The following is a 22341-nucleotide window of genomic DNA, read 5'->3' as shown; positions in this document are numbered from 1 at the left end:
TTATTAATCATTCTTTTAATTTTTTTTTTTTTTTTTTTTGAGAACTCACAGAGATCCCCTGCCTCTAACATACTGGGATTAATTAGGCTGTGCCACCATGCCAGGCTTTTTTTTTTTTTTTCAAATCTGCGCAGCTTTAATACTGTGATATTAAATATTTTTCAACAAAAATGAGGAAAAAGCAGTTCACTGATGACCAATTAAAAAAAAAAATCTAATACTTTCTAACACAAAGGCATTAACAGTAAGAATAACAGAAAGGATGACAGAGAAACTAAAAACTTGAAAACAATTAAATCAGGACGATTCCCCATAGACAAACTGGTGGTAAATATACAAATTCTTACTATATCATACTGGAATGTTTTTCTTATTCCCTTTTTGGTCATCAACTATTCCACAAAGATTAAATGTGATCATTTCTAATTTGAAGTCCCAACACTGCCTTTTTTTTTTTTTTTAAAAAGATTTATGAGTACACTGTAGCTGTCTTCAGACACACCAGAAGAGGGCATCAGATTCCATTACTGCTGAGCAGTCTCTCCAGCCCCCAACACTGTCTTAAAGCATTAAATTAAATTGCTTTTAAAGAAAAAATTTGCCAAGATAAACAAACAAAAAAAGTTTCAAAACTCGGAAGAAAAAATTCAAATGACAAAAATGTGGATAAAGCGAAACACTGCATTAGGACAGTTTATTATGTTCACAGGACATAAATGGAGCCAGGACACCAGAAGAAATTCTACTGAAACTACAGCTTGCTAAGTTGTCTGAACAGAACATGACAGCAGAAGCTCCACTGCACAAGATGACATCAGTGTGTCACACACCACTTTGCATCTGTGTGCACAAACAAGCGTATGGCTAAGGCAGGAAGCAGTAAGGATGGCCACGCCAGATGTTCAATAGCAGAGCATAGTACAATCTTCTTACAATCATTTACTTTCTAGAAGAGATCAGTAAAAATATACCAATTTGCCCTTTCACACCGAGATGCCATGGTGCAAAAAAAACTGCAAACTCTGATAAATATTTTCTGCCACTTAACAAAGGTATTAAGGAGAATGTTCTGCCACAAGGAACCTGGTGCCGTTGGTGGACCCAGTTTCTGATTACCCATTCAGTTCCAGGGAGTCCCCCTAACTATCCACCCACCACTCAGTCCATCCCACTCTTAAACATTTGCATTAACAACCTAGCAGCTTTTTTGTAACTACTCAATGTTGATACTGATTCATTTTAAATCACAGGAAATGCAAAAATGCTTAGAATTAAAACTAGGATGGGAACTAATTAGTGTTATGGAAGATACCTGTGTGGACTCCTTACCCATTCATAAAAAAAAAAAAAAAAAAAAAAAAAAGAAAAGAAAAGAAAAAGAAAAAAAAAGGCTATAAAAGTTTTGGAAAGGGAAATGGCACCTGAAGACTTCCTAACCAAGGTGTTTTTATACCTGTGGAAGATGTCACACTTAGGACATAGCAGTTATTGACAATGGAAACAATTCTCAAGGACATTTCCTTATCACCAACTCGAAAATTCTTCTTTTGTAACCACACCTCAAAGAGAGTAAATGTGCTTGCTGAGCAGAAACTGATGACACACCTCAGGATATTATCACAGAAGAGCTGGCTTTGCAAATAGCTTTACTGGATTATAGACCTCTTTCCCCATGCTTTGCTTTGTTATCTCTGAAACATTTGAAAAATGCTTTTCTGTGAATTACTGTGCCGTAGGGGATAGGCACTTTTAGATACATTACAATTATCTTTAGTAGAAGTTGGCATATTTGTTCCAGTAACTGAACCCTTCCATGTGCTTTTAAAGGGTTCCCAATATTCACCTTTTGTGCTCCTCTGAGATTTTGAATGGTCTACATTATTTTGCTTAAGGGAGTTCCTATCTTTGGGATTCTTCCTCTGTCTATTCAGCAGCCTGTCTGGGGGGGACGGCGTGCGCAGCTGGTACTGATCTGGGGATCCTTTCTGCCGGTTTGGCACCATTTGCTCTTTATCTACCTCTTTCTGAAGTTGTAATGCTAACAATCTGTCCTGTTCTTCTTGTTTATGTCTCTCAAAAAGCATAAGTTCCAAATCTATCAATTTTTGTGTAAAATTCACTTCTGTTTCTTCTTGATCCGAGGAAGAGTTGACAATTATTTTCCTTCTTTTTGCAGAAAAGGATGGATCCATGACTTCTTTAAACACAGATTCCTGGTTTTCTCTTTCAGAACTCTCTTTTGCGACTAGTAAGTGATACACTCTATTCTCCGCTGGCACTCTGTTGCCCCCAGTTAACTGGGTCACACTTGACACAGAGTACTCTTCATTTTCTATTTTGCTAGAAGGCTTAACTGTAGCTTCATTAGGGTAAGAAACTGTAGCTCTAGGTACATCATCATTTACAATACATAAATCATCAGCACTGGTTGATACTGTTTCAACTTTTCCCTCAAGGCACTGTTCAGTGTCCCTTATACATAACTGTGGCACAGGTAACTCTGTTGAAGACTTCAAACCTTGTTCTTGAGTTTGTAGGCAGATCTGAGGAGAAAGTGTTGGCATATCTTTTTCAATTTCTGTGTCTTGCAACACAGGGCTCTTCATGTCACTACTGTCAGTTTCCTGTAGAAAACAAAATTCCTGAGTATATCAAGGAAAAACATATAAGCCAGCTATACTGATATCTTAGATGAGTGGTCACTGGACATGATCATGTATTACTAAATAGGGGATTCTCATCACCATTGTCTCCACACCTCTTCTCTTTCTTGATGGTAGCAAATATCACAACCTACCTACCATAATTATTTCTGAATCCTATTTTTACTTGGTGTGCCAAGTAAGATCAAGGTAACTCATTTCGCCGACATGGAAACCTACAGTAAGCACTACAACTATATTCAACATAAGGCCAATAGCTGGCATCGGGACTTGTCCTCTTTCACCTTACAAACCTCCAGTCCAGGGTATTTTGACCTTGACATGCTGTGGACCTTCTCTGACATTTTAAAGCTTTTATTTTTAATTATGTGTATGTGTGGGGGTGGGGAGAGGGAGATGACCGTGAGTGCAAATGTCCAGAGTCCCTGGAGCTGGAGTTACAGCAGTTGATGTAAAACCAAGCCATCTCTCCAGCCCTTCTTTGGTATTTTAGTGAAGTGTCTACAAAGACCTCTTCTGAGGAACTGTCTTTTTTGAGATAAACAACTCATCAAACTGAGTGAAACTCTTGGACAAGAGATTCTGACACCTTAGCCTCTGAAGTGCGCCGACTACAGGCATATTGGTACTGTGCTTTAGGCTTTTGTGTTTCTGGTGTTGGTGGGTATCAAACCTATGACCCTTGCCACAGAGTGGGCTAGTGCTCTACCTCTGACACCCAGAAAAAAATTTAAATGTAAAACTTATAATACATGGCCTTACAAGGGGGATGGCAACAAGATTATTACAATATTTAAAAAATAAACATGTAAGTTGGGAATGGTGGTGCATGCCTTTAATTCCAGCACGTGGAAGGGGGACAGGTCTATCTCTGTGACTTCAAGGCCAATCTGGTCTACATAGTGAGTTCCAAGACAACTGATTAAGACCCTGCCTCAAAAATAAACCCAAAAATAAATGTGTAAGAAGAGTTGGGGAGGGCTGGAGAGCTGGCTCATCGGTTAAGAGCACTGACTGCTCTTCCAGAGGTCCTGAGTTCAATTCCCAGCAACCACATGGTGGCTCACACCATCTGTAATGGGATCCGATGCCCTCTTCTGATGCCTTATTTCTGAAGACAGCTATAGTGTACATCACACACACACACACACACACACACACACACACACACACACACACACACACACACTAAGATCTTTAAAAAATAGAGGAAGAGTTGGGGATGTAGCTCAATTACAAAATACTTGCCTAGCCAGGAAGTGGTGGTGCACGCCTTTAATCCCAGCACTTGAGAGGCAGAGGCAGGTGGATTTCTTAGTTTTGAGGCCAGCCCGGTCTACAAAGTGAGTTTCAGGACAGCCAGGACTACAAAGAGAAACCCTGTCTCAAAAAACAAACAAACAAAAAAACCCCAAAAAACAAAATGCGTGCCTATCATGTAAGAAATCCTGGATTCAAACCCTAGCACCACGTAAAAACAGGCATGGTGGTATACACCCAGAACTCCAGCACACAGAAAGTGAAAGCAAGGTCATCCCTGGCTACAGACCAAGTTGAAAGCCAGCCTAGGCTATGTGAGATCCTTTTTTTTTTTTTTTTTTTTTTTTTTTTTGTTTTTCGAGACAGGTTTTTTCCTGTGTAGCCCTGGCTGTCCTGGAACTCACTCTGTAGACCAGGCTGGCCTCGAACTCAGAAATCCGCCTGCCTCTGCCTCCCAAGTGCTGGGATTAAAGGTGCGTGCCACCACCGCCTGGCCTTTTTTTTTTTTTGAGATCCTGCTTTTTATTGTTTTATTTGTTTACTTTGTTGTTAATTGTTTTGTTTATCAATAAAAACACAAAAGGCTTTTATTGATAAATAAGATATAGTAGCAAATGGAATCATTTGTATATTAAGGAAGAAAGGATTATTCAAGAAATCTGTAGCAAATATGTTTCTGTTCCTCTTCCTCCTTCCTTTGATGCTGGGGATCCACTCTGGACTTCACTATGTACAGATTGTATTACTGATCTATACTTCCAGTCCCACTCTATTCCTCAGGCTCTCCCAAGTCCTGGCTATGCTACCATTCCTAGACAATACCTGTGTTTTCTCTCAATGACAGAGTCACAAGTACTATTACTAGTATTGTTGTTTGTTGTCTACATTCAACAGTAAAAGAAACACTAAATCAAAGATTAGCAAAACTGGGCAGTGGTGGCACAGAGGCAGGTGGACTTCTGAGGCCAGCCTGGTCTACAGAATGAGTTTCAGGACAGGGCTACACAGAGAAACCCTGTCTCAGAAAGAGAGAGAGAGAGAGAAAGAGAGAGAGAGAGAGAGAGAGAGAGAGAGAGAGAGAGAGAGAGACAGAGAGAGAGAGAGAGAGACAGAGAGAGAGAGACAGAGAAGAAGAAGAGGAGGAGGAGGAGGAAGAAGAGAAGGAGGAGGAGAAGAGAGAGAGAAACAGACAGAGACAGATAGATATATTAGCAAAAATACACTTTCTTTTACCTAGCCCTTCGGTAAAGAACTTAATTTGCAGGGCTGAAGGGATGACTTGGTGGTTAAGAAAACTAGACTGAATTTCCAACAGGCACATGACAGTCCACAGCTATCTGTAATTCCAGTTCCTAGGGAACTGTTGCCCTCTTCTGGCCTCCACAGGCAGCAGTGCGCGCGCGCGCACACACACACACACACACACACACACACACACACTTGAAGTGACTTTAAAAAAAAGCAAACAACAACAAACAACTCTCTGCTCCTTACCAGGCCCCCTGGGCACTGTTTACACTTGGGACGTTACCAGAAATAATTGCCTTTTTTTTTTTTGAAACAGTCTTACTGTGTACTGGCATGGAACTTGCTCTATATAGTTCAATTCATAATCTTCTGGCTATAGCCTCCTGTGTGAAAGGGTTCACACTGCGCAGAAAAGACTGACATGGGGTTTGAGTGACATCACACTCTTGCTTGGTGTCATGTTTTAGACCACTGCTTAGAGTCTCAGTTGTGAGAACTCCCCCTTAACATACATGCCTAACACTGCCCTCCTAAAATGCACTACTTTGCATCTGAGAGTCTTCTAGGTAAACAGGAGCCACATGTTACCTATTTAGTTGTGTAAATTTTATCATTTAGTCAGAGATGAGAAATTATGGCCCAGCTGAGAAGTGGTGGTTCACATCTCTGATCCCAGCACTCAGGAGGGATCTTTGTGAATTTGAAGCCAGTCTGATCTACAGAATGAGTTCCAAGATGGCCTAAGAACACACAGAGAAATCCTATCCAGAAAAAAAACAAAACCAACCAAAGAAACCATGGCCCATAAGCCAAATCTGGCCTATACGTACGTTTGAACACCAAGTTTTGGGCTGGGGAACCAGATCAGTGCTTAAGAGCACTTGTTGCTGCTCTTGCAGAGGACTCAGGTTTGATTCCTAGCACCCACATGGCAGCTCAAAACCTTAACTCCGTACTAAGGTAATGCCCTCTATGACCTTCCTGGGCCCCAGGCACCCACACGTGTTGTACAAACACACATGTAAGAAAATCAGAGATGGCTCAGCAGTTAAAGCACTTGCTGTTCTTCCAGAGGACCTGGGTTTAACTTCAACATCCACACAGCAGCTCACAACTGTCTCTAACTCCAGTTCCAGGGATCTGACACCCTCACACATACACACATGCAGTTGAAATACCAATGCACATAAAAACAAATCAGAGCCTTTAACTCCAGCCTTAGGAGACAAGGCCAGTTCCAGGACAGCCAGGGCAACATAGAGAAAACATGTATCTTTCAAAAGAAAAAAAAAAATCAAAATCCCTTTAAAAATAAATCAATAAAATCTTAAAAGAGAAAGTTTTACTTGGCCACAGAGAAGCTCACTTGTTTGTGTATTTACTAAAGAGGCATCCACTGGTAGCCAGGACATAGACATTCTGTTAACAAAGACAAAATTATGCATCCTGGGTCCATTAGAGAAAAGGGAGCCAAGATAGCACAGGTCTTAGTAATGCACAGCAGGAGTCAATGCCCCTCCCACTCCCAGCACCAAAATACCTTAGACTTGCAGATGTCTTCTCCATGTACAGCTTTACACTCCCATCCTGTCCCAGGCTTCGACTTAGGTGACAGATATCTTTAAACAAAAAAATGTTTAAAGTTTACTAAAACTTTAATGTTTTGAAAAATTCAATATGGTAAAAGGTGGATGAACCACTTATGCCTAAGGTTATATGTTTGCTGGCTATCTTACTAGAGCATCTCCAGGTCTCAGGTCAACTTTAAGATAAAATTTGAAATCCTGAGTATTCCAGGACAATGAGACTACGGGCTATCGAACAGGAGGCCTCAGATTCCTGCTGTATAACACAGCAGAGGGTGGAGGTCTGGGGAGTCAGTATTATATTTTAGTGTAAAAACAGAAAAGGAAGAAAAGGTCATATTAAATATCTCACAATTCTTGAAAAGGGTTTAAAAGGTTGATAGGATCAAACAATGGAAGACCATAAAGTTTCTCAAAATTCACAAAAATATCATTTTAGGCTGGTGGTGGCACACACCTTTAATCCCAGTACTCAGGAGGCAGAGTACTCTTGAATTCAAGGCCAGCCCGAGTTCCAAGGCCAGTCCTAGCTACACTGAGAAACTCTATCTCAAAAAATAACCAAATAACAACAACAACAATAACAAGTCATTATTTTAAGAAGAGGCTATTATGTCTTTCCAGAAATTTTGGCTACTACTTTTTCTTAAAAGCGTGAAAAATTTTATTGTTTCTTCCAGCAAGGACCCAGGTTCTCATGAATGTTAACAGCTATTTGTTATTACCTTAAACCAATTCTCTCCTATGGTAAAAAAGGTTTATTGGTGGTAGGTACTACAAACCAAGAGCTGACATATTATATATGCCATTCTTTCAACTCCCAGGAACCATGGAGGCATCTGACACCCCAACATTTAGATGAGAGGATTTAATTACAGTCCTCTGACAACTGTGTTTCAGATGGCTGCATGAAGAAACCCTTAAGGCCCTCCTGGCAATCTGAAAAGTCGAAGGTTCTGCAGTATCCACTTCACTTACTGCTACCAACTGCACAACACGGTTTCTACAGCCTATGTCTTCTCCTTTTTAGACAAGACTTACCTCATCACTACAATGTTTAGGCTGGGCCAAACCCAAGTTCTCCTGTTTTACTTAGCCTCTGGAGTAAGTGGGACTAAATGTGTGTCACCAATTATATGTATTTCAAAGCATCATTTTAAAAAGCAACCATAGTCCTTGGTGACTTGAAAAGAAATAGTTTCTGGACAGGTAGTGGTGGTACACTCAGGAGGCAGAGGCAGAGGCTGGCGGAACTGTCTGCCTCTGATCTCTAAACTTGAGGCCAGCCTGGTCTACAGCGCAAGTTCCCAGACAGCCAGGGCTACACAGAGAAGAGACTGTCAAAAGAGAAAAAAAAAAAAAAAAAAAAAAAAAAGTTTATGAAAGAATAGTAATACACACATCTAAAATCATAGCAATGGGAAAAGAAAATCACTGGAAAAGACCAGAGTGAATGACATGAAAATTTTTGTATGTATATTATTTTTTCTTTTTTTGAGATCATAGTTACTTAACTTTGACATGCCAAAGTAGATGGGGGAAAGCCCACAAGGCCTTGAACCTAAACAAAGAACTACAAGCAACCAAGCAATGATGAGAGTGGAAGAAAATATTCTTCCCCAGGAAGAACCCAACAATTAGTTATCCAGTACCAAATAATCAGCCCTGAAAACACACCTACAAGTAACAGTATACAGACTGATCAGATTATACTTAGGAATATATATGTATATAAGCATACATATATGCATGTAATAACAATTAATGAAAAAGAGGCCATGAATTTGAAAGAGAGCAAGAAGGGGTATATGGGACCGTTTGGATAAAGGTTTTCTTCCTCCTCTTTTAAAATTGAGATGTGTTCTTTCAAAGGTCTCCAAGCCTTGGCTATACTGACGATCCACATGTAGACTGGGGTGCCTCAAATTTACGTAGCTCTACCTGCCTCTGTCTTACAAGTGTGGGGATTCATGTACCACAACACTTGACATTTGTGCAAATATTCTGTATCTTACTCCAAAGGATTATTTTAACATGGAGAAATTCCCTAGGAAATACTGTTGAGATTGGTACACTTTCACATTCATGCTACTTGGTTTAATGTTGTTATGTTGGGGGGAAGGTCTGGTTATAAAGTTCCCTCCCTATGGGGCCTCTTCTTCTTCATCTCTCTCTTTATACAGACTTCAGTTTCTCATCTCTTACTATTCATTACTGTGTGTGTACAATGGGTTTGATGTTTATTGGCACATTGTTGCTACAATGTACGAGTGTGTTTGTGTGTATATGTGTGCCAAGGACAACTCTGTGGAGTCAGTTCTTTTTCTATTCTCTTTCATGGGTTCTAGAGAACACTCACAGATTGCCAGGCTGGTACTGAAAGATTTATCCACAGAGCTAGCTTGTCAGTTCTCATTTCTTTTCTTTAAATACCTTTTTAAAGATTTATTTCTTTTTATTTATATGGGTACACTGTAGCTATCTTCAGACACACCAGAAAAGAGCATCAGACCCCATTACAGATGGTTGTGAGCCACCATGTGGTTGCTGGGAATTGAACTCAGGACCTCTGGAAAAGCAGCCAGTGCTCTTAACCACTGAGCCATCTCTCCAGCCCCAGTCCTCATTTCTTACTTTTAAAATGAGTTCCTTTCCTTTTCATTTTTCTTTTTTTTTCCCCCTCCTCACACAGTCTTTCTGTTTCTCTGTGTAACAGCTCTAGCTGTCCTGGAACTCAATTTGTAGACCAGGCTAGCCTCGAAAAAAAAAAAAAAGATATTTCAGCCTGGCAGTGGTGTACTTGAGAGGCGGAGGCAGGTGGATCTCTATAAATTCAAGGCTAGCCTGGTCTACAGAGCAAATTCCAGGACAGGCAAGGCGACACAAAGAAACTGTCTTGAGCCCGGCAGTGGTGGTGCACGCCTTTAATCCCAGCACTTGGGAGGCAGGTGGATTTCTGAGTTTGAGGCCAGCCTGGTCTACAAAGTGAGTTCCAGGACAGCCAGGACTACACAGAGAAACCCTGTCTCGAAAAAACCAAAAAAGAAAGAAACTTGTCTTGAAAAACCAAAACTGGGGCTAAAGAGATGGCCAGTGGTTAAGAGCACACTGTAGCTGTCTTCAGACATCACAGATGGTTGCTGGGAATTGAACTCAGGACCTCTGGAAGAACAGCCAGTGCTCTTAACAGCTAAGCCATTTCTCTAACCCTGTTTTGGTTTTTTGAGACAGGGTTTCCCTATGTAACCTTGACTACACAGAACTAAAACAATTCAAGAACTAGTTCTGTAGACTAGGCTGGCCTTGAACTCACAGAGGTCTGTCTGCCTCTGCCTCCTAAGTATTGGGATTAAAAGCATATGCTATCACTGACCACCTGGCTCAAGCTTTCAATTAAAATAGCTTTTTGGTAAGATGGTCCAGCAGGTAAAAGTGCTTGCTGCCATGCCTGATACAAAGCCAGGGTCAGTTTCTGGTGCCCGAACTATGTCTCATAGACATCCATTTAATTCTAGCACTAGGCAATCCAGTGCTGACTTTTGGCATCTAAGGGCATCTAGCATACATTCCATGCAGGCAAAACACTTAAACATATATAAAAAAAAATAAGTAAATAAATCTTTAAAAGACAAAACAAAAGCTCATTAACAAACCTTAAAGACTTAGTAGTAGTCAGTATGGAACACAACCCAAAGGCGTACAGTAGATGACCAATGGATAAATGACAGCCATGTTCACTTACTTTTGAATATCTCCGAAGTTTGTTTGTTTGTTTGTATTTTTCTTCTGTGACTTGTTTATGACTGGATCTGATTTTCTGGAACTCAAAGGAGAAGCCAAGATATTTCTCTCGTAGTTACTGTTCTTCAGTAGCAAGAAAAACAAAGACATTTTATTAAGGAGAACTTGATGAAATAAAAAGCTTTGAATTATATTAACTCAAATTCTTTTTAATTTAAAAAATTTTAAAAAATAATGTGGTGGTTTGAATATGCTTGGCCCAGAGAGTGGCACTATTGGGAAGGTGTGGCCTTGTGGGAGGAAGTGTGTCACTGACTTTAAGACCCTCGTCCTAGCTGCCTAGAAACCAGTCTTTTCCTGTTTGCCTTTGGAACAAGATGTGGAACTCTCAGCTCCTCCTGTACCATGCCTGCCTGGACACTGTCATGCTCCTGCCTTGATGATAATGGGCTGAACCTCTGAACCTGTAAGCCAGCTCCAATTAAATGTTGTCCTTTTAAGAGTTGCCTTGGTCATGGTGTCTCTTCATAGCAGTAAAACACCAACTGTGACAAATAATTTATTTTATGTACATTGGTGTTCTGCCTGCTTGTTTACGTGTGTGTGAAGGTGCCATATCCCCTGGAACTAGAGTTACAGACAATTTTAAGCTGCCACGTGGGTGCTGGGAATTGAACCTTGGGTCCTCTGGAAAAGCAGTCAATACTCTTAACCACTGAGCCATCACTCTAGCCCCTAACTCAAAATTCTTTAAATTCTGTAAGTTCTTTAAAGACTACTGAGTATGTATATACTTTATTTTCATTCCCAAGATTTTATTTTGCAACAGGCATTCATATAATATTTACATTGTACCACAGATCCTAAGTAATGATTTAAAGTCCATGGAAGGCAAGATGGTTCAGTAGTTAAAGGTGCTGACCACTAACTCTGACAACCTGAGTTCCATCTCAAGACCAATAAGATAGAAACAGAATCAACTCTCACAAGTTATCTACTAGGCTGGAAAAATGGCTCAGAGGTTAAAGGCACTAACTGCTCTTCCTGAGGTCATGAGTCCAATTCCCAGCAACCACACGGTGGTTGCTGTAACCATCTATAATGGGATCTGATGCCCTCTTCTGGCGTGCCTGAAGACAGTGACAGTGTATTCATATATAATAAATCTTTTTTAAAAAGTTTGTTGGGCTGGGAGTAGTATACAGGCCTTTAATACTAGCACTAAAGAGGGAGAGGGAGGCAGAGGCAGGTGACCTGTGAGATCTACACAGGAAGTTACTAGACTGCATAGGACTACAGACAGACAAACAGACAACAACAAACAAAACACAAGAAAAGTCTGTTGTTGTTATTATTACTATTATTTATCTTGGAGTTGGAGAGATGGTTCAGGTTTAAATCACTCACTGCTGGCGCACGCCTTCAATCCCAGCACTCGGGAGGCAGAGGCAGGCGGATTTCTGAGTTTGAGGCCAGCCTGGTCTACAGAGTGAGTTCCAGGACAGCCAGGGCTACACAGAGAAACCCTGTCTTGAAAAAACAAACAAACAAACAAACAAACAAACCAGTCACTACTCTCCTAGAGGACCCAAGTCACTTCCTAGCAACCATGTAAGGTGGCTCACAACTGCCTATAATTCAGGTGAATCTGATGCCCTTCTGGCCCTGGGGACACCCAAACACATGTGGTATATACTCACAAATTAAAAAAAAAATTTTTTTTTCCTTTAGTAGAACAAAGATATCCTAAAAAAAAATGTCTAATTGTTGTGGCACCTTCTTTGGGTGCCAAAGATGGGTGCGTATCTGTGCAGACTTACAATACTGGAGCTTAGCCTCCGTGCCAGTTCTGCATCGCTTCTCAGCTGCTCTTCCATCTCGCTTCTTCTTTTCTCTGTCTGTCTTTTCTCCTCCTCCTCCTCCTCGGCCAACAATCTCTGTATGTATTCCTCACTGGCTTTGTTTTCTTCTTCCTTGCTGGCTTGTCGCTCAGCTTCCACCTTAAAAATAATGAAGGACACACTTTTCTGAATTTCTAAAATACTTATATTTCACAATAATTGTAACAAAAAATTAGGAAGCCCACACCAGTCAGCCCAACAGAGCTTTGGTCAAAGACTCAAACGTCTTGCCCTCAGTCCTTACCAGTTTCCACCACAGCAGCACAGATGTGCAAGTGTTTCCCTCAGTTCATGGAAGGCCACCTGCTGTCTAACACCAAGCTAGCTGCTGCTGCTGCTTTCTTCAGCAGAGCAGACAGATTTATTCAGGGAAACATTTCCAAGGGTGGAGCAGGGCAGGAATGCCCTAGACCTAGCTGCTGCTACTTTGCTTTTTTAAAAGACAGGGTCTCTTCTCTATGTAGTCCTGGGTGTCCTGGAACTCAAAGAGATCTACCCTCCTCCGCCTCCAGTCCTGGGAATAAAGACATGCACCACACCATGCTTGGCATGTTTGTTTGCTTTTAAATATTATTTGTGTGTGTGTGTTTATGTGTCAAAATATGAGGATCATTGAGGCTTGTTGGCTTCCAGACTAGCTGAGGAAAAAGCAGCAGCAGCAGCAAGTCCCAGGTTCAGGAGACATTTTGCCTAAAAGGAATAGGTGGAGAACTATACAGGACAGGAACTCTCTCTGTGCACACACACTATATAACCAACCAACAGAACCTTGACTTTAGGTGGCTGGGGAGATGGCTAAGTGTGGTAAAGTGCATGCTACCCAAGCATAAGGAACTGGGAACTGAGTTTGGATCCCCAGCACCACACAGGTGGGTGTGTCAGCACCCTCTAAATCCCAGGTGTTCACACGTTAGCCTGTCCAGCTGAATTGATGAGCTGACGTTCCACGAGACCCAAGTTTAAAGAACAAGATGGAGAAGGATCAGGGAAGACAGCAGATATTAATTTCTGGACTTGCATTCATGGGTACAAATATACACATACAATAAGAAAGCAAGAACCATACATTTGACTTTAGCTGGGTGCAGTAATACACACCTGTAATCTTAGCACTTGAGAGACTGAGTCATGTACATAGCTGCTAACCCGTTAGACAAGGCTAACCTGGATTAGGTCTTAAGACCCTATATCCAACCCCTCCCCCTTATCAAGTCTTTTTGGAAGTCATACTGGGTGAGTAAAATGTTTCGATTCTATTAACATTTGGGAAGCTGCAGCTAGTTCAACATAGATACTTACTACAGCAGATTCTCAGTTGGTTGTGTAGATACAGTAAGGCCCATTTCTTTTCCTCTAGAATGTACTCAAGAACTCTGCTTCATTCTGTGGTAGCTTTTGACCTAAGAGACTGTGTTTCATTCACTCGTGTATTAGATGATGCCTCACAACTGGCAGTCAACAGCTTTTATTTGCTAGCCTCTGAAGTTCCCACCCTCCTCTTGCTGGGGAAAAAAAAATCTCTTTTGTGGTGTCACAGACAGCTGCTTGTATTCCTCTATAGTATATCGATGCTGAGCTTAATACACAGCCTGGTTTCAAATTTTGCTGCATCATCACAACACAGAATTCCAGTTGGAAACGAAGCCCCTACTGATACTCTTTTGAAATAAATTCAGGAAACTGGCCTTTAACAAAAAGCACTGTTTGCTTTGTCGACAGCATGCTGTCCCAGAAGTACTAATGTAAACTGGTGTATTTTATTTCTAGCACTTTGCCTGTTGAGTCTTGTTGTTTCTTAATTAGTCATAAAGTCCCCAACTTCAAACTTCTAAAGGAACTTCCAAGACACAGGAATCAATTCTTTTATTTGTGGAGGAAAAGACAGCTGTGGCCAGTCCTCAGTGCTCCCTCCCTTACACTGGACCATGAGGGGCTTCAGCCCTGGACAAGCTTCCTCTTTCTACTGCTTTCCTGCTTTTTCTGCAGACCAACATTACTAATTCACATGTAGCTATTCACCTATAATACCAGCACTGCAGAGGCTTCTGTCGGGAAGATCACACCAGTGTGAGGTCAGTCTAGCTAGGTTATACAGTGGGTTCTAGGACAGCCTGGGATATAGAGCAAGATCCTATCTCAAAAACATGTGAGTCCCCCCTAGTACCATGGTTCCCTAGTAAAGCTCAACTGCTTCACTGTAAGCTAAACCTTTTCCAACTCTGCACTCCAGTCACCCTCGGTACTTTCCTCACCACACCCATAACCTACCACTTCTTTATCTTCCTTGTTAAGGTAAAAACCCCAGGGAAATCAAAGAAGTGCTTATTCTTCAATGCTTAGGATCACTACCTATGTACAGGAAGAAGTACTAAAGCAGACACTGCTACACAGCAAGCCCCTCTCTGAAAATAAAAAGCACCCATCACTAATTATATGTAAGTAATAAAAACTAGTTGTGTTGTGGTGGTTGAATATTTAAAAAGGGACCTTGAGCCAGAAAGATGGTTCATTAGTTCAGTTAAGAGCATCAGTTGCTTGCTCTTCCAGAGGACCTAGGTTTGATTTCCAGGACCCACATGGTGGCTTAGTGTAACTACAGCTCCTGGAAATCCTATACACTCTTCTGGCCTCTAAGAACATGAAGCACACATGGGATGCACAGACATACATGCTGGCAAAACCTGTACACATAAAATAAGATAAAAATAAAAAATAAAAATGGGACCTCTAGGTAGTTTAGTTGGTACATGCTTTTAATCCCAGCACTTGAGAGGCAGAGGCAGGATCTCTGTGAAACCATGTCTTAACACAACCAAACATTTTTTAATGGGGAGGAGGAGAGGACATTGCAGCTATAAAGTATATTAAAATTACTAACCTTTCAGTACACGATAGTTATATAAACATGTTTATATGTAAATCTAAGACTTATGAGATTGAAAGCACAGCAAAGGCATGTTCAACAGAAGAAAAAAGCGAAAACTGAACTATTTCATACCCACCTTGCTTATCTCCTCTTCATATTCTCGCCTCAACTCCCCAGGTTTACTGAGCAGACGAACTGGCTGGTACTCATCAACTGTTTTCACGGAAAAAAATACCATTAGGGCAACATAGAACTTTATGACTAACTTTGGCCTCCCATTAAAACGTAATACACAGACAGACAGACAGACAGACAGACAGACAGACACAAACTTTCTACTAGGGATGGGGCTCAATAGCAGAGTTCATATCTAGCATGCACCAGGCCCTGGGCCATAAAAAGTACTTAAAAAAAAAACAAGTAAACAACCAAGTATACTAAGAGATTAAGGAAGAGGAGTGAATAAATTAATTTTTAAAAATTGAGACAAAGTCTAGCCTTTGACTTGTGAGCCTCCTGCCTCAGATTCCTCTGTTGAAATTAGAAGTATGAGCCACAAGCCACCATGTCCAGCTAGGTCTTTGAATTTTCTATTTATCTAATATTTTGTAGTTTTTCTGAGAGGAAGCCTTAGATTATCCTGTTGAACTGTGTTCCAGTTCTAACCTCCGGTGCTTCAGAATAGGATTTTATTTGGAGACACGATCATTTAGAGGTAATCAAATTAACTATGGTCATTGGGGTGAATCTTTTAATTATGACTAGTAATTTTGTAAATATGGGACAAATCTGGACACAAAGACAAACATTCGCAAATGGGAGATGGTATCAAGACATGCAGAGAAGGGGACAGGACTGAAAAGATGGCTCACTGGTTAAGAGCACTGGCTGCTCTTGCAAAGGACCTGAGTTTGATTCTCAGCACTCATACAGTGGCTCACAACCATCTCTATCTCCAGCTCCAAGAGATCCAACATCCTCTTCTGGCCTTAGCAGGCACCAGGCATGTACACGGCACACAACCATACATCAGGCATATTACCAACACACACGATAAATCAAAAAGCTACAAAGTAGTGCAGAATGTCAAAGGCCTTGGTTTCAGTTTGACTTCCAGCCTCCAAAACTAGTAGAAAATTTTCTTATTGTCATATAGTTTGTGGTACTCTGTCATTCTGGCTTTAGGAAAACGATACTCCTCCTGAGTGCTATCATTAAAAATGTGCACCACCACAGCCAGGGCTGGCTCAACATTTTTAAAAGCTAGTATGTGTATATATATGATTGAATCCAAAGCACTCTGCCACTGACCTATATCCCAGGCCTACAATTTAGAAATTTAATGAAGATTTAAAAGCTCAATAGTACCAAGAACATAGTTTAAAGAGTCATGAGGTAGAGGCAGGCATGTAGCACATGCCTCTAGTCGTAGCTTGAAGGAAAAAGCAGGCAGATTGTTGTGAGCTCAGGCTAGGCTGGGCTGCATCTCTTTATCGCCAAGATCTAGAACCTGTCAATTTTGTTCCTATTAGCCACTACTGCTATGACAAAATGCCTCACATAAATAACTTGAGAAAGGAAAGATTTAGTTTGGCTTATTCAGAGGTTTGCATTTATGGTTTTATGCCTGTGCAAGGCAGACTGTGAAAAGTCTTGGTAGAGGAGAGTTGCCCACTTCGCCTACAAAAAAGCAAAGAAACAAAGGGAGGAACCTAGCCGGGCAGTGGTGGCGCACACCTTTAATCCCAGCACTTGGGAGGCAGAAGCAGGCGGATTTCTGAGTTCGAGGCCAGCCTGGTCTACAGAATGAGTTCCAGGACAGCCAGGGCTACACAGAGAAACCCTGTCTCAAAAAAACAAAAACAAAAACAAAGGGAGGAACCAGGAACAATGCATACCCCTCAAAGGCATTTCCAGTGACCAGTCTATTTCCTCCAGCCAGGCCTCAGCTCCTAACAACCAGTTTGGATGAACTTATCAGTGGACTGATGCACTGATGAAGTTAATGCTCCCCATATACAATCACCTGAGTAATGACAGCTCGAACGAAGCCTCCATCCTACTTACTTAGCAATTCCATTTAGTGAAAGAACAATATATTCTGTAGCAGATATGTACATTTAGTTTATCCATCCATTGATGACACTTAGGCGCTTCTACCTTTTTATTGTGCTACTTCATACTATACTTCATATAGTATGTTTTACAAGTTTGTACTAATATGTTCTCATAATACAAAGGCAATTAAGAGGAAAGGCCTTCCTTTTCATATTTGAGTCATCTGGAAATAGAATTAAACCCTGTCATTTGGATTACACAAAGAAAAGTTAAATTTTTTTTTCTTCAAACAGGTGGACATAATTTATAATTCACCTTTCTTTTTTTCTTTTTTTTTTTTTTTTTTTTTGGTTTTTCGAAACAGGGTTTCTCTGTGTAGTCCTGGCTGTCCTGGAACTTACTCTGTAGACCAGGCTGGCCTCGAACTCAGAAATCCACCTGCCTCTGCCTCCCAAGTGCTGGGATTAAAGGCGTGCGCCACCACCGCCCGGCCACCTTTCTTTTTAAAAGGCTCCAAAAGCTGGGCAGTGGTGGTGCATACCTTTAGTTGAGGCTGTTGGGAGGCAGAAGCAGGTGAAGCTCTACATTTGAGGACAGGACAGCCAGGGTTATCTATTACACAGAGAAATCCAGTCTCAAAAAAAAAAAAAAAAAAAAAAAAAAAAAAAAAAAAAAAAAAAAAAAAAGGAACATGGGATAAATTTGCATGTCATCCTTGCACAAGGGCCATGCCATCGTCTCTGTCTCTCATTCTAATTCTAGTATACATGCTGCTAAAGCAAGCACTGTTCCTCCTTTTGATTACTGTGAAACTGCTATGGACTCTATTAGTTTGAGTTTGTTTACATTCCTTCAGGAAATAATGGATCATGCAGTAACTGTGTTTAACTGGATTTAAGAACATGCACAGATCCTACTTGCTATGCATCTTCCCTGACACTTTGTCTTGCTGTTTTCACATTTATTTGGCACACGTGTGTGTTTGTGTGTGTGTTCATGTGTTTTTATGTCCATGGAGAATTAAGAAAACTTAGAGGAGGTGGCCTTTTTCCTTCACCCACATGAGTTCTGGGTTTGAACTCAGGTCATCAGGCTTGGCAACAAGCACCTTCACTCAGTGCACCACTGAACCTCCCCTCCCCCATTTGGATTTTCATAGTCATCCAAATGAGTAGGAAGAGGTCGTGTTGCCTCTATCTCTGTGGTTTTCATGTTTACTTCCCTAGTGACTGGTGACTCCATTCATGACATTCAAGTGTCTAGCTTACTACTAACACACTAGCTAAGCACCAGACTGTCATTAATGGAGCACTGTCTAAATCCTTTTCCCATCTCTTTTCCTTGAGACTGTCTCACCATAACATAACTCAGGCTGTCTGGCCCAGAATCTACTACTGCATAGCTCAGGCTTATCTTGAAGTGAGCCTCTTGAGTGCTAGCCCTAGCTACACTAGTCCTAACTACAGGAGTGAGCCACCTTATCTGACCACTTTGCCCGTTTTTACCTGGATTCTTTCTTTTCCTTAAGTAAGGAATCTTGTTTTGAGACAGGATCTTTATGTAGTCTTGGCTAAACTCTTGATGTAGATGCCCTGCTGAGGTTTTGGTTTTGTTTTCTTTAAGTGGGTTGTTTTCCTGTTGAGTTATTTTTTAAGAGGGTCTCACAACATAGCCATGCCTGGCCTAGGATTTACATTGATCCTCTTGCTTATATTTAGGCATTATTTTCTTAACATCTATGACTTGCAAATATTTTCTTCAATTTTGTAGGTGCTTTTGATCTCTTGGCTATTTTTATCTATCAGTTGAACTTCTTTTAAGGTTACGAAATTTCTGAGAGTTGGAGAGATGGCTCAGTGGTTACTCACAATGTAGACCATTACTTACTGTTCTTCCAGAGGACCTGGGTTTGGTTGGTTCCCAGTACTCACATTGCAGCCTACAATTTTCTGTCACTCAGTTCTAGGGCCCTCACGCCTCCGCTGCACAGCATGCACATGGTGCTCATTCACTCAATTAAATACATATTTAAGAAAATAAGAAATCTCAAGTTTTCCTTTCCTAAGTATCTGCAATTACTTAATTCTGCTACCTCCACGGATAAAGAATTGTTCTCAAGAACACAATAGTGATAGTCTAAGACGGGCTATTGAGCCATGGTTCATGGGCAGACCAAATCTGCCCCTTACAGTTGTTTTTCATGAAGTTTTATGGAAACCCAAGCACTACCTTCATTTACAAAGAGCAATGTAAATTAATGTACTGTCTGTGGTGGCCTTTGTTATATAGTGGCAGATCTCACCAAGTGTCTCAGCAGACTATACAGCCCACAAAATACTATTCTGCCCTTTACAGAAAAGGTTGCCAACCCTCACTAATACTACATGACAAAGGACAGGTGTGTTCTTGAACACCTGCAACTCCAGTGTTTGTGAGGCTAAGACTACCACACAGTAATAAAACCTTGTCTCAAAACATGTCTGAAAATAAATGTTTTAAAGCAACCACCTTAATTCACAGCAGATGAACTTGACCATTATTACACGTGATAAAAGTCTGGCCTTGACTTTAACCGATGTGTGGGTAGGGCTTATAAAACCACAAATCCTCACGACTCAGACTATTTAGCCTTCTTTTTCTTTCTCTGGTTTTTTTTTTTTTTTTTTTTTTTTTTTTTAAATTAGAAAATGATGGTTCCGCTGGGCGGTGGTGGCGCATGCCTTTAATCCCAGCGCTTGGGAGGCAGAGGCAGGAGGATTTCTGAGTTCGAGGCCAGCCTGGTGAGTTCCAGGACAGCCAGGGCTACACAGAGAAACCTTGTCTCGGAAAAAAAAAAACAAAAGATGGTTCCAGCCGTGTGGTGGTGGCGCACACCTTTATTCCCAGCACTCAGGAGGCAGAGGTAGGTGTATCTGAGTTCGAGGCCAGCCTGGTCTACATTGTGAGTTCCAGGACAGCTAGGGCTATACAGAGTAACTCCTGTCTCAAGAAACAAAAACAAAGATGGTTCCCTTTCTAAACGATTTTGTTTGTTTTTTACACAAAAACATGTTTAATTTTACTTACTGATTTCCTTTGACTCTTGTCCAGAGATTCTAAGATTGCATTCCTTTGCATAGTGTTTTTGAATAATCTCCCACAGGTCTTTATTGATTAGAGAATTTCTTCGGGCATGGTACCGAGTCCATGAAGAGACCCGGCGGCGACAGAAAGGACAGCATAGATTGGCCTTTTCAACAGTGGACTGGAAGCATGGGTTACAAAGCGTGTGGTTGCAAGGCAGGGTTACAGGCTCTAGGAGGATTTCCATACAGATCCCGCACTGACATTCGGCTAAGGAAGGGATGGAGTTTTTTGGTGCAGCCATCTTCATATGCTAATGAGGCCTACCCAACGTCAACACCTGAAAGGCACAGAAGTCGTCTTTCGGCTAATCTCACGGAGTACGGAGAAACTCAGCGAGCAGTTTGGTGTTTATCCTCACGTAGAGCAGCGTGCGGAAATCCAGACGGCCTGAGTCTCCGTCCACAGGCCTGAGACAAACAGGAGCTGTGATGTCAGGTAAACAGTTATGCCCTGCGTCCAGCAGGGGAATAAAAGAACGTTCCTCCGGGAGCGCGGCGGTCTCGGGGCGGAGAGTGGTTCTGTCTCCCCGCGCCACAGAAGGTCTCATCCAGCTCCCCTTCTTACCCGGTGAGGACCCGCCTCTTTGCGCGAGGCCGCCGGGCCTGCCAGCGCCGGAAGCTCGGGGACCGCGGCTCCGAGAGCACCCGGTACCGCCCGGAAGCCGGGCTCCGGCCGCCGCTGGACTTCCGTCTCGCCGTTGCGGTGGAGGCAGCCCTCCAGTGGCCACGCTCCAGCTTCTGGCCGCCTCGCGGTTCCCCTGGGTCCCGAGACCCGGCCGCTGAGACCCGCTGTCCTTCCTCGCTCTATTGGCCGCGGCCGGAGCGGGTACACAGGCTCTACCGTCGTCACAACTCCCCGCCAAAACGGCACGTCTTTCCCTAAGGAACCGCCCGGTTGGGCGGGACTTCCGGGAGCCGCGCAGGTGGTCGCGCCTGACCCGCCAGTAGCAACTCCTCCCACTTTTTGTGCCTCAGCTACTGTAGGCTGTGAAAACTTAGCTAATCACTGGCTAAAAAGTAACTCTCGAAACCAAGATCCAAGCAATTATTTTTGTAATTATTCTTTCGGTATTCTTCAGGCTATCCTTCTGTTTCTCCTAACAAATCTTTCTAAAGTACTTAGTGCTGAAAAAAGAAATTGCAACAGATTTACCTTAAAGATTTTTGTTAGCGTTTATTTGGAACACTAGCATTTTATAGAATGTGCTTTATGACTAGCGGATATTGGTTTTATAGACAAGTAACGTTCAAGGAAAGCAGCAACAAAAAGTTACAGTAGTGGTTTCAAAGAATCCTTGTAAAGGTTAAAGTGGGGGCACTATCCTTGTGGTACCGGCTAAAGATCAGCAATTTAGAGATTTGCCTCTTACTGCTTTCCCTCTTGGTTTTGGAGTGCTGAGCTTAGGCTCTATACCCCAGACTTTAGCATGAGTAAATGCCTATTGGGTTTGGTATGTTGAGTCTGAAGAGCTCAGAAAAAGACCCATTTTCGTAATTCCAGCACTTGGGAAATATCCACAAAAGGATTGTTATGAACTAGTCTTTGCTACATAACTGGTTCCAGGCCAGCCTGGGCTATATGAGACCCTTCCTCAATCTGTCAGCCAGTCAATAATTGGATCCTCATCAATAGCCTAATTTTATTTAACATTAGAAATGTACCTTTGGCTTGGTGCACACCCTTAATCCCAACACATTGCAGGCAGAAGCAGGAGGATCTCTGTGAGTTAGAGGTCAGCCTGGTCTATACAGTGAGTTTAGTACTACTTAAAGAGACTCTGTTTCAAAAAAAAAAAAAAAAAGAAAGAAAGAAGAAAGAAAGAAAAGGAAGGAAGGAAGGATCTCTGAACTAGGCATGGTCACATGTGTCTTGTAATTCCAGCATTTAGGTAA

General features: G+C 41.7%; 1 protein-coding gene and 1 non-coding gene across 2 annotated transcripts; both read right to left on the bottom strand.

Moving 5' to 3' along the window:
- Positions 1–667: 667 nt before the first annotated feature.
- On the bottom strand, positions 668–20696 carry Rnf168 (ring finger protein 168). Its single transcript, XM_034515833.2, has 6 exons — positions 20390–20696; positions 15402–15478; positions 12319–12498; positions 10500–10621; positions 6712–6790; positions 668–2624 (listed from the first exon to the last, which is right to left on the bottom strand). Exons 1-6 carry the CDS (start codon positions 20694–20696, stop codon positions 1686–1688), a joined length of 1704 nt encoding a protein of 567 aa, XP_034371724.1. The 3' UTR covers positions 668–1685.
- On the bottom strand, positions 18002–18105 carry LOC117718369 (U6 spliceosomal RNA). The gene has a single exon (XR_004608054.1). It is a non-coding gene; the product is annotated as a U6 spliceosomal RNA (small nuclear RNA).
- Positions 20697–22341: the final 1645 nt, after the last annotated feature.

Source organism: Arvicanthis niloticus, chromosome 12 (genome assembly GCF_011762505.2).
Source record: "Arvicanthis niloticus isolate mArvNil1 chromosome 12, mArvNil1.pat.X, whole genome shotgun sequence".
Taxonomy (NCBI): Eukaryota; Metazoa; Chordata; class Mammalia; order Rodentia; family Muridae; genus Arvicanthis; species Arvicanthis niloticus.
The sequence above is the reverse complement of the archived record's forward strand: the minus strand, read 5'-3'. Positions and strand labels throughout refer to the sequence as shown.

Bases quoted from the DNA above. Each gene is read 5' to 3' on its own strand.
- Rnf168 (XM_034515833.2), bottom strand. From the start codon at position 20,696: ATGAAGATGGCTGCACCAAAAAACTCCATCCCTTCCTTAGCCGAATGT. The intron at 15,479-20,389 runs GTAAGTAAAATT...CCGTGAAAACAG, and splicing joins ACAAGAGTCAAAGGAAATCA to TTGATGAGTACCAGCCAGTT. The intron at 12,499-15,401 runs GTGGGTATGAAA...ATTATTTTTAAG, and splicing joins ATGAAGAGGAGATAAGCAAG to GTGGAAGCTGAGCGACAAGC.